The sequence below is a fragment of the Eleutherodactylus coqui genome, chromosome 1 (genome assembly GCF_035609145.1).
Source record: "Eleutherodactylus coqui strain aEleCoq1 chromosome 1, aEleCoq1.hap1, whole genome shotgun sequence".
Taxonomy (NCBI): Eukaryota; Metazoa; Chordata; class Amphibia; order Anura; family Eleutherodactylidae; genus Eleutherodactylus; species Eleutherodactylus coqui.
In genome coordinates this window covers 242,763,275-242,775,916 of record NC_089837.1, presented here as the reverse complement: position 1 = coordinate 242,775,916, position 12,642 = coordinate 242,763,275, and the positions used below count along the sequence as shown (strand labels likewise).

Here is a 12,642-nt window from a genome sequence, read left to right as displayed (position 1 = left end):
ATGCTCTATGTAAAAGGTATCCTAATTGGAGACCACACTCGCTTAATATCGCTATATGCATTGCGCATCATCTTGACACTAAGCCTACCCAGCTACTGCGTTAGAAGTGATCAAAAAGTTTGGACAGATCTCATAGTACAAAGTAAATGCCCCAAAATCCCAAATTTTATCTATGAATATCCCCAGTGACTTATTATATTATTTACAAAACAAATATCCCTTTGAGTAGAAACATAAGGGCATTAAATATTTGGGCATAACAATATCCGGCTTACATAAAAATCTCTACTGATGTGTCTCTGAACCTATGCTAAAGGCATTGCAGGACCAATCTCAGAAACTAACTAAATTTGAGATATCGTGGCTGGGAAGAATAGCTTCTTTTAAAATCCTTTTGTTACCAAACCTACTATTTATTTTATACTCTTCCTATTGAGCTACCAAAATATTTCTTTACTGCCATGAGCCAATCTGTATCTCATTTTGTCTGGGCGCAACATAAACCACGCATAGCGAAGGACAGATTGGCAGCGGGTTTCGGTGTTTTAGATGTTTATGATTGTTATATGGCTACGTATGTCTCCAAACTAGCTTCATTTTGGAGGTCTGAAACACAAACACTGGGTCCACATAGAGAATCACTTAGCCTCTCCAGTCGCCACTAAATCCTTACTTGTGATTCCCTTGTGCAAGTTACCTCTGCCTTTTTGCCTTTGTCCGCTGACCCACATATCATTAGAGGTTTGGAAACTGTTCCTTGATCATGCCAATCTTCAATGAGTACACCTAAAGGACCATATACTCGTGGATGTGCTCCAATATGGTATCCCATACCTGAATATCTCTAGGTGGGTTTTACTGGGCAACTTCATGCTTGCTCAATTATCATCCTATTATCCACTGACTGTGGGAGACCACCACAAATACCTACAAATGTAACGCATTCTTAGACAATCATAAACCCTCAATTTGAGGTAACCAAAACATAGTTCAGATCTTTTCAAAAGGAACCAAAGGGCTCAAATCTATACACAATGTACTACATGATCCTTCAACTTTCCAAGAAATTTACACACCGAGGTAATGGAAGGAGCTGGCTCAACAACTTAGTGATAAAGCTTTCCCTTTGACACACAAAGCCCTCAAATGTAGCTCCCATGTGGAAACTAATATGAAAATTACATTGCATTAGTATTACACTCCAGTTTGCCTGCCCAAATATACCCCAACTGTATGGCTGACTGTTGGAGGGGTTGAGGCAGTAAGGGAACTTTGCTGCATATCTTAGTGAGCTGCCCTTTCCGTTTGCAATACTGTGACTCTATTTAATTTATTATCCTCTTTGGTCACTGAATATTGGCGCACCTTTCATCGTAATTCTGAATATTAGGATGTTTAAATATAAATCTTGCCATACTGAGACACTGGAAAAGATTAGACATTCCTAATATAAGAGAAAGTGTCGTCATTATTAACCAGATGTATATTTATGAATAAATGCTTGCCTGCAATGCCTTTATGCTTATTAAATTTCACAAGATATGTAAAAATTTGGATTTCCAGCAATCACTGTTTTTAGGGATGAATGTAACTTCCTTTACCTCTACAGTAAACATTTGAGCTACCTCAAAGGTATATTACCTCTAGGCCTCATTCACATGGGTGACACGACATCGCCGCAAGAAAATCGCAGTGATACCGCATCAGTGGCCCGTGCAATATTGCTGCATTTTCTCGCAGCAGTAATGTGATTTTGTGGTGCTACAAAGCCGCATGTGGTGCTACAAAGACACACTAGTTTGTAGCACCACATGTGAGGATTTTTCAGGGAGGGAGCTTGAAATATAAACACCACCCCAAAAATAAGCCCTAGCTGCAGAAAAAAGTTTAAAAAAATTGAATACATCACCTAAGTAGTGCTGCCAGCTCTTCTTCATCTTCTCCCCGGTCCCTGCCATTAGAAAGTCCCCTCCTCCAGAAAGCACTGCCTCTAACTGGCTGAGTGCTGTAATGCTCAGCCAATCAGAGCCAGCGCTCGATGAACCAATCACAGCCATTCATTGGCTGTGATTGATTTCTTGAGCTCTGGCTCTGATTGCCTGAGTCAGCGCTTCCTGGAGGTGGGGATTTTCTAATCCCTGGCTAGAAGAGATGCCGAAGACAATTGCCAGGACCGGGGAGACAACGGGCCAGAGCAGGAGAGAGCAGCGCCTCTTAGGTGATGCATGTGTTTTTTGAATTTTTTTTCTGCAGCTAGGGCTTAGTATACGGCTTTGACAGTAGGATTTCCTACTGTCAAAGTTGTGATGCAACAGAGGAAGGCTCAATAGGGAAACATGGGCTACAAAACCTCACAAGTCGCATGCATATTGCGAAACCCGCTAGCTTTTTGAATCTCAACCTAGCATGCTACAAAACATTGCTAATGTGAAGGAACTCCTAGGAAAGCATGGGCTGCACATATCGGCGATTTATAGTATTGTTGCATTGCGAGAAAATCGCTTGACTTAAATCGCCCGAGTGAGCGAGGCCTTATACCGGGTATTTTTTTTACCTTTTCTGTTTACCTTTCTGTATATTGGTTAACTGTTCCACAACTGTGTTATAAAGCATGCCATGTTTTATTTTGTATGACAATGATGCTTGTTTTTCGGTACATGAATAATCCCTATTAAGCATGTTGTACACTGTTTTTGAAGATGAAAATGTATTTTTATTTTAGTAATATTTGGATTTTTCATTGTCATAACAAAATAAAGTCCAACATGCTTGATAACTAGCTGTCACAATATAAAAATACAATTACAACATTCCAATAGTCATGTAACTTGTACCGTACATTAATTAGGATAAAAATATCTATTTGATTTAAATGGGTAGATTGATAACTACTAGGTAAAACAAAAGGGAATTACAAACAGACCAAATATTTATCAACCATCTAATAGAAGCTCAAGTGTCTACAGAAGTAGAAAGGTTTAGCAATTATCCAGATATGCATTGGCTGCAAGACATTCAGGCTGGGTTCACACGGGGCGGATTTGCCGCGGAAATTCCGTGCGGAATTTCGCCACGGCAAATCCTCATGCGGCCACTAATCCCGGTATTAGCCAGCCATGTGGACGAGCATGTTCATTTTATTTTTTCCCGCTGCGGCCGCGCTCTCCTCTATGGGAGCGCCGGCCTCAGCGGAAGAGCGAGCGGCCGGGCCGCTTCAAAACCGCCACGGGTTTTCAAGCAGCGGTTCTCAACCAGCGCTCACAGTGTACTTGGGGAAGGAAAAGGCAGAAAAGGTTAAAAACCCCTCGAGGCTGCCTTCTCCTCTGGGTTTATCAGCTGTCACTAACAGCTGATAACCCATCCTGCCTCCTCTGATTGATTGCATAAGCAGTAGGCTTAAAGCACGGACGTAATTTTACTATCGGCTAGGCTTGAAGCCCGGGACCAGGCGCCGTAAATTTACAGTGCCCGGTCCTAAACGGGTTAAAATTGATGTAGACTGGAAATTCTAGAGAGCATCTGGTTGCTTCCCTGGCTTAGGAAGAGTGACTAATTATGGCTTGTTGGTTTTCTTCAGGAAAGGAGCCCTCTGTAACTTCTAGCTGAATGGCCTTACACGAGTGTTTGGATAACTCCATCCGGACTCGTGATTTACCAATGGTAGTGAGTTGATGTGTTTGAGCAATTGGTGAGGATAATATTTTGTAGAAATGCTTGAATCTTCTGTATTGTGCTTGGAAACATAAATGGATCATCTTTTAGGTTGCGCAAAGCGGAATAATAATTCCCTTGCTTTATCTATAGTGATCACAAGTTTTCCTTTGTTATTTTGGCCAATTCAATACTGAATCCGTGATTTAAGATGACCTTTGAGGCCAGAAGCCAATAATTTTCCAGATTTAATATTTTGTGACTAATATTGATGTTGCTGTTTTTTAGTTTCCTCTCATGATTTTGAAGTCAGTGGCTTTGAAATCTGTATCTACATTGAATGAGCTCTTCCATCTGTTGAGTTGTCTTCTATTTTGCATTTTGAGAACCTTTATTTCTTCAAGTAATGCGTTTAAGGCTTTTACACGTAACGATTCTCGCACAAAATTTGTTCCAATGAAAATGAGCGGATCGTTCCTTCTAAATGAAAAGCCATTAGACACTATGTGTTTACTTTTCGTTTGTCGCTCAGTTTTATCCAGCATAAAAATTATCGCTGTTCGCTCACTTCTTGCTGCGTCTAAACACTCCCCACTCAGGGTTTCACATAGAATATGAAGTGCTGAGCGAGGAGTGAGTGATACTCAGCAATGATCTGCCTGTCTAAACATTCCGCATGAGCGCCAACAACTAGCAGTGACATCACATGCTCGTGCGTTCCTTTAGCCAGCAGTCATACTGTGTAAATGAAGCATTACTCCTTTCTTTTTTTCACATGATCTACTCTAATAAAAGAGCCTCTTTTGTATGCTTTGCGGGCGTTCCATAAGACATGAGGGTTTACGTCGTGGGATACATTATTATTTAAGTATTCCATTAAATCCCTCTCAAATTTATTCCTATGTTCTTTCTGCAATAATTAAAAAAAAATCATTACTTTGCCAGATATATGTTGGTGGTTGGTTTTATTGTTCTACTAGCGTCAAGGAGATAAGATCTGACCAGGTGATTGCCTCAATTGTCCACTCTTGAGAAAGCAATAGTAAATTTCTATCTACTGTGTTCCCCTAAAATAAGACCCTGTGTTATATGATTTTTTGCAGCAAAAGAGGGACAGTGTCTTATTTTTGGGGGTGTCTTATAATACTTGCCTAGCAGCCAGCGTTTGGGTCTCTTGCCCTGGTCTCTCTCTGGTTTGCGCGAGTAACTCAAATGCCAGCTGCTAGGTGAATATCTTCTTTTTTTTTTTACATGTAGTCTAGCTAGGGCTTATTTTCAGGGGAGGCTTATAGTTCAACCCCCCCCCCTACGCTCCTCCTGAAAATCAGGGGAGGGCTTATTATCGAGGAACTACGGGGTCACTCACCCCTGCATAAGGTTGCCCCTCTGGAGAGAGAATTTTCTGGTTTTGCTTCGCTGAGCTGGCTCAGGTAGAAAAGGCCACATCCGTCATGTGGCCGGGAAGATGATGATGACCATGTTGTAATGATTGGCTCTTGCAGGGCTTTCCTTCGAGTTTGCAAACAAATTTGCATGGCTTAGCTGAAAGGTCTCGGTAACCACTGACTCAGAGCTGTTCCTTTGCCTCGACCCCTCAAACTCTGCACGCTCCAGTAAGCGCTCCGCAGGTTCAGACACAGGGAAGTTTCTCTGTGAGTTTCCAGCCACACCATCTTGTTCTTGCGCTGCACTTAGGACGGTTCCTCCCTGCTGCCTCCATTTGGGGCCACACACAGGACGTTTCACAGGAACGTGCTTCCTGGATGTGTCATCCCGTTAACTTCCATACGATTGTGCATACCTACACCGCTGGATCACCTGCTTGGATAACTGCATTTCTGGATACAGGGAGTCGACGGAGGTCTTCCTGGGCTTAGCTACCTCCTTGGTAAAGTTAAGTGACCTACTTTCCAGTTCTTTTCTCCCTATTGATTGGTTTACTACATGAAGGATTGTCCTTGGGTGCGGTCTGTCCCTCTTTGCTCTTTCATTTCACCCCAGAAGTAAAAATTAATCCGCTGCTCCAGCTGGGCTGTTGATCGCTTGCCTCTGCGCAGCATTCTGGATGACTGGGCAGCAAGTGAGGCCCATTCAGCTGTAGTTTTGTTGCTTTGGAGTTGCTGTGGAGCCATGGTTATTCAGAAACTCTGCAGTCAGGATGCCATTCACTTCAGCAGCCAAGCCACGCCCCGGAAAATAAAATTTTTAGAAATAGTATTGAAACTAAACATTCCTAATATTTGTAGTCCCATAGACAGTCCCAATGAATTTCTCCTTATAGTATCAGTTCATCATAGGAAACATCTGAATGAAACATTCCAACCAGGAGTGTATTCCAAAAAAGGGTTCATACATATGATGGATCCAAAACAGTATTGTGGCATCCATCATAAATGGAAGCCACAATGCAGATGCAAACCTAACCTTTCATATCACAGAGCCTACTGACTTCAAGAACTAAATGTCAGTTGGTGTTTAAGGACATGAGATTGGAAGTGTGGATTTCATGGGTGCTTTGCCCATTACATAAAGGCACACAAAGCCTGCTTAGACTTTCGCATGATGCTTTTGAATCCAGCTCCAATTTTCATCTTTTATGCCAAGAATGGCATGGAGATTGAAACCTGAATAGAACCATAAGGTTTAACATGTGAAATGGAGAACTCTTTTAGTCTCTGTTTCACATGGTTTATATCCCTGTCTGTCTTTTTACCCGGTTAAAAAAAACAACACCATCTTTGTTTGTTTTTTGTTTTTTTAACCCAATTAAAATAATGGTCAGTGAAGGAAACCAGATGAATCGGCAAATGAAGATATCTGCATTTCACACATTAAACCCTATAGTTCCATCCAGGTTTCCATCTCTCTGCTGTTTAGAGATGAAACTGGGGCTGGATTCAAAAGCATAATGTGGAAAAGCGTAACTGACAAATCTATTGCAAACAACTTTTTGTAATACGTGTTACAGAGATACATGTAGCCAGAAAAGAATACAAAAGCATTGCTAAAGAAATGGGTAGAGAAATTCTCTACAAATGGAGAAAATGCAAGACTGTTGCTATTCTTCCTAGGATCGGGAATCCTGTTAAGATTACTCTAAGGGCTCTTACCCACTTGTGTTTTTTTTAACGCTGCTTTTTTTTAATGCGATTGTCAATGGAGATTTCTAATGTTAAAAACGTATGGCAAGTTTGTGCTTTGTGATTTTTGTGCGATGGGTTTTTAACATTAGAAAGACCCATTGACAATCGCGTTAAAAACGCAGATGGGTAAGAGCCCTAGGGCTACTCTCACACAGGTGTTTTTAAACAGCGTTTTGAAACTGCATTTTCAAATGCTTTCAACAGAGGTTTTAACGCACCCCATCATTGCAGTGGTTGGTGTGGCGTAGTGCACTAAAATTGAACAGACCGTGTTCAATTTGCACAGTGTTGGAAATGCCACGCTAAAAGACTTGTCTGAGAAGGCCCTATGAAATCAATGTAGGCTCAGTTCGGCGTTCAATGCTGTAAAATGCCTAAGTGAGAGTGGACAAAGATATGTTCACATGTCAGAATTTTTAATACAGAAATGAGATTTTCCATGTCGAAATTCCACATGCGGATTTTGCCCATTGCTGCGCAATAAAACTGTTCTAAAAAGCCACAGCTTTTGACATGGATTTTAGAGGTTCTACGAGCACAAGAGGCAATCCTGAAAGAGGTAAGAGAGATCCAAGGGTAACAGGAAAAGACCTACAGAAGACTCTGCAAACTCCACTGTTAGAAAAACACTTAACAAAAAAGCTGTTGGTGGTAGGACACCATGAAGGAAGCTGCTGCTATCTTTAGACAGGCAACTTTTTTTTTTAGTTTTAAAGTTTGCCACAGTGCTTCGGGGATAATATTCTACAGACATTTGAGACAAAAGTGGAAATTTTTAGCACAAATATCGCTATGTTTGGAGGAAGTAGAACACTTTTGGTCTTTGGCTTGGCATACGGTCTTCTGTCTCTGGGCTTTGGCTTGGTCCAATGCTATAAAAAAAAGTATTAATGGTCTGCATGAGATTGAGGCCAGCGGAGCAAAAAATAAAATAAATTGTGTCTCTCTACTTCTGATGACTTCAGTGTTATCAGGAGTTTCTATCCATGGTGAAATCTCGAAAGATGGCTGTACCTGCTCTGCTTGCTTCGCTTCTGCTTACCCCACCTGGTCGCCTATCACCAAAAATGATTTGTCATAGTTCATGAGGTCCCGAAGAGTACATGCTTTGAATTCACCTACTGCTCCTCTTCCACCTCTCCTGTCCAAACACCAAAAACCCGATCCCAGCTATAGAGTCTGGTGGAGGAAGCATCATGATCTTGAGTTGCTTTGCTGTCTTTGTGCCAGGCTGCCTTGCAATCATTGAAGAAAAAAGAAATTCCAAGGTATATCAAAACCTTTTATAGCAGAATATAAACGCAGCAGTTCCTGACCTCCGGCTGAATAGACTTTGGGTGATGCAACAAGAAAATGACTAGAAGATGCTGTGGATTAAAGGGGTTGTCTCGCGAAAGCAAGTGGGGTTCAGCACTTCTGTATGGCCATATTAATTCACTTTGTAATATACATCGTGCATTAAATATGAGCCATACAGAAGTTATTCACTTACCTTCCCTGCGCTGGCGTCCCCGTCTCCATGGCTCCGTCTAACTTCAGTGTCTAATCGCCCGATTAGACGCGCTTGCGCAGAAGGGTCTTCTGCCTTCTGCTCGGTCTGGCACGAGCGGTGTTCTGGCTCCGCCCCCTTCTACGCGTCATCACGTAGCTCCGCCCCGTCACGTGTGCCGATTCCAGCCAATCAGGAGGCTGGAATCGGCACACGTGACGGGGCGGAGCTACGCGATGACGCGTAGAAGGGGCGGAGCCAGAACGCTGCTGCTCCCGGACAGACCCGAAGGCAGAAGACCCTTCTGCGCAAGCGCGTCTAATCGGGCGATTAGACACTGAAGTTAGATGGAGCCATGGAGACGGGGACGCCAGCGCAGGGAAGGTAAGTGAATAACTTCTGTATGGCTCATATTTAATGCACGATGTATATTACAAAGTGCATTAATATGGCCATACAGAAGTGCTTAACCCCACTTGCTTTCGCGAGACAACCCCTTTAACCTGAAGAGGGCTGTGCATGCAAGGCATCCCTGAAATATTACTGAACTGAAACACACTTGCTGTAGAAATGGTTCAAAGTTTCTTATCTATATTGTTCAAATCTTCTTTACAGCTATAGAAATTGATTGCTGCTAAAGGATAATATAAAGGTTATGACATGCAAGGATTCAATAACTTTTTCTCCCTACACATTTGCTCAGTGTGCTCAATAAAAAGCCATTAATAGATTGACTATTTGTGTATATTAGGCTTTATTCACATGAGCATATATAAGCCACGCTTTCACGACTGACCGATATACGCTGCCCATATGATGTATTGGTTTACATGGACATATTACTGAGGTGTAAAAGTGCCCGGCCGGCCAACATAGCGCATATGAGCGCATTTTGGCCGGGTGCTTTTATGTCCGCCGGGAAAGATACGTCAGCCCGGCATACGTCGGCCACTGCCATAGACTCCTATGGGAGCTAATGGGAGCTGCTGGAGAAGGGAGGTGGGAGGGAATTTATCAGTGCGTCTGCTAAACTCCCACCTACTTCCCTCCTCTCCCCTCCTTGCCGGTGGTTTGCAATGGGGCGGGAGCTAGTTGCTTAGCTCCTGCCCCGTCCCTTGCTGAGCGGCATAAAGGGGAAAGGCAGTTTAGCTGAGCTAAACTGTTTCCCCCACCGAACGGCAATCCGGGCATGGAGTATATGCGCCAGACCCAGGCCATCTGAACGGGTGCACAAATCTGCCATTTGTGTGCCCGCTCAGACGGCCTGGGTCCGGCGCATTTGTGCGGACAAATCTGCCGCACAAACGACAGATTTGTGTGCCCGTTCACACGTATTTAAAGCGCCGGCGGGTGCACATAAAAATGCCTACGGTCGTGTGAATAAGCCCTTAGGGTGTGTTCACGCATATTGGATGGTGCAGATTTTGATGCTTATATTGGTTCAGATTTGCCACGGATTTTACCCATTCAAAAAATAAAAATTGTATCAAAATTACGTTACCTGCAGATTTTGATATGAATGCACCCCAAATCTGCAGTGTATTTTCTACTGTGGAAAATATGCTCCATGTGAACGTGGCCTTTGTTTATTTAGATTGTATTCCTCTATTATTGTGACTTTAATAACAGTTAGACCAATCTCGGTAATTTCAAAGGGTTTACGTTTTCTTGCAAATTGAATAATTTTTTGAAGCTAATTTTGTTTAGTAATGTAGGGATTGGTTTAATACAGTGTATGAAATATTTGAAGTATGCCTTACAATTAGCACATTTTTTGTGCTCTCACAATGACACATTTACTTACAACACTACAGCCCTGGGATAGCGTTTGTTATGGACAAATACTTTGTAACATGAAACAAGTAAACACTACTCTGGCAGTGTGATGTGATAACACATTCAGAATGCACAATGCTAATATGTGTCTTTTCTTGGCAGGGCTTTTGTATATGACAGCCGCAACAATCTACAGATGAGAAGCTTGGTGGTGTTGCTAATTTCCAAAGCAGCTGGACCTAGTAAATCAGCAGATGATACTGTCCAGCATGACATGGTTAGTGGCATTCATGCAAGGTGAGAAATATACATATGTTTGACATGTGGATAGTATTGAAATCTGCAGAACTTGATTTTTGGTTTATCCTCGTGTTATATTCTGTTGTAAAACATACATTGATTCTATATTGATACATAATATACACAGTATGTTCATATATTGCAGCTTTACTGTTAAAATTTACTGATATAAGGCCCACTCGATCATAAAATTGCATCCTTATGAACCCTATTTATATGGTAAAACAATTTTTCGTTTTATTCCGTAAGTAGGGCTCCTGGATAAAGCACTCAGCTACTATAATGTATGGATACCTAAAGAGACAAAGATTCCAACATTTTATTATTTTCGGGGGGCTGACTTTCAGTCCCTGTAGAAAGGTGGTAATAGACCCGTGCTGTACTTGCTAATGGAGCATCATGTACTGTTTGTCGGAGCTTAGGGGGATGCAGTACAATGTCGAGCACTGGCTGTTTGCGGGCTTACTGTGGGGGCGTGAAAGGGTTGGGAGATAATAATTACGTTGTTGAATCTTTTTCTGCTGATCACACGTTATGCTAGTTCACAGGTGCTTTTCATGAGGACAAATTGAATATCACACCCAGCTGTATGAGGTCTTATATTCTGCAGAACAGTTTTGCTTTTTTATGGCACTATTTTTAGGAATGTAGCATTTTTTTGGGATGGGGGGATTGGAAAAAAACAGCAATTTGCTAAATTTTGGGGTTTAATTTTTATGGTATTCATCATGTGATATAAGGCCGCCAGCACACAAACAGATTTGCATTGCGGAATCCAAAAGAGCCATCCATCCCGCGGACCCAAAGCAAGTACTGTTTGTTACATGCTATGGAAAATGGCTTTTTCCTGCAGAATTGCACAGTGGATATTGCGATTTCCACAAGCAGAGGAAAAATCGCAGCATATTCTATTTTATTGTGGACTCCGCACGAACTGCTTCCATTGAAGTCAATGTAAGCCGTCCAACCCACGGCCCTTCAACGATTGACATTGCAGAAAGGTCACAGATTTTCGCGTCATCGCCTAGCGACAGTGTGGGAAAAGTAAACCTTTTAAAGAAAGTAAATTCGTACTGCGCATGTCTGACCGCGGCTCGCTGCAGCCATAAGCAAGAAGGATAAAAGAAAATAAAGACAGGTACACGCGTATACCGGCTGCAGTCAGTCGGATTCTGCTGCGGCCTAAATGACATGTAAACTTTATTCCTCTGGTCATTTTGCTTATAATGATACTAAATTAAGGCTTTCATGGACACGGCTCATTGTTGCTTCTGTGTCCAGGTCACATTCTGCAATTCAGGGATCCCCACTTTAAAAAAAAATCCTAACTTTATTTTCCAGGTGACATAGATGCATGAGGGTTTGTTTTTAGCAGGATGAGTTGTATTTTTCAATGAAACCATTTAACATACCGTATAGTCTACTACAAGACTTTTAAAAATGTCTCAATGGGTCAAAATGGGGAAAAACGCAATTGCACCATTTTGGGGGATTTATTTTTACGTTTATGAGCAATAAAGATAATTTGCTGTTTTCTCTGGGTCAGTACAATTACAGCAATACCAAAATGTATATAGCTGTTTAATATAGTAATACTTAAAAAAAATTAAATAGCAAAATTGCTGCTGGCATGTTTTGATCCCCACATGGGGAGGGGCTGTGTGTCAGCTTGTTATGTGTTCTTCCTTTCTACCAGTGAATGTGAGCAACTAAACGTGAGCACAATTATTTTTATGCTTGCAGAAAATGAACGACAAGCAAACAAAATCTCATTCAGTCGTTGGCCGTGTTTACACTGAAAGATTATCATTCAAATTTGGACAGTCCAATTATTTTTTTTTGAACGATAATCATTTAGTGCAAAAGAGGGTAAATGTATTTTCAAGGCTCTGGTTATGTGTGTGGCTTGGATGATTTTCCGAGCAGTACGTGGACATGTAAAGACAAGGTTTGCCTTTTTGTCCCGGCAGCCAATCGCTGTTCCTCTGCAGGAACGCTCCACCAATTCAACAAACAAATTTCTCAACAGCACACAATTAATCCCCACAAGAACAATTCCTTGTTTTTTTGGGGGGGAAGGAGAGACCAAGATATATATTTATCTTGTAATGCTATGCAAAGCCAACCTCAGGGTCATAGACCAATAACGCCTTTCGAATATTTCATACAAAATTGGAGAGGTGGCAGCATAAAAAAGTGCATGAAATCATCTTTGTAAAAAACAAAACTTTTGTTATTGTTTCATCGTTTAGAGAGGAAGGCAACGTTTCGACCGAATATCGG

At 41.8% G+C, this 12,642-nt stretch overlaps 1 protein-coding gene across 1 annotated transcript in view; it reads left to right on the top strand.

The window, feature by feature from the left end:
- Positions 1 to 12,642, top strand: part of PDSS2 (decaprenyl diphosphate synthase subunit 2) — a 237,964-nt gene that overhangs the window by 105,437 nt on the left and 119,885 nt on the right. Inside the window, exon 3 of the mRNA XM_066607400.1 lies at positions 10,222 to 10,356. Within this exon, the coding sequence (XP_066463497.1) occupies positions 10,222 to 10,356 (135 nt within the window). The remainder of the gene's footprint in view (positions 1 to 10,221; positions 10,357 to 12,642) is intronic.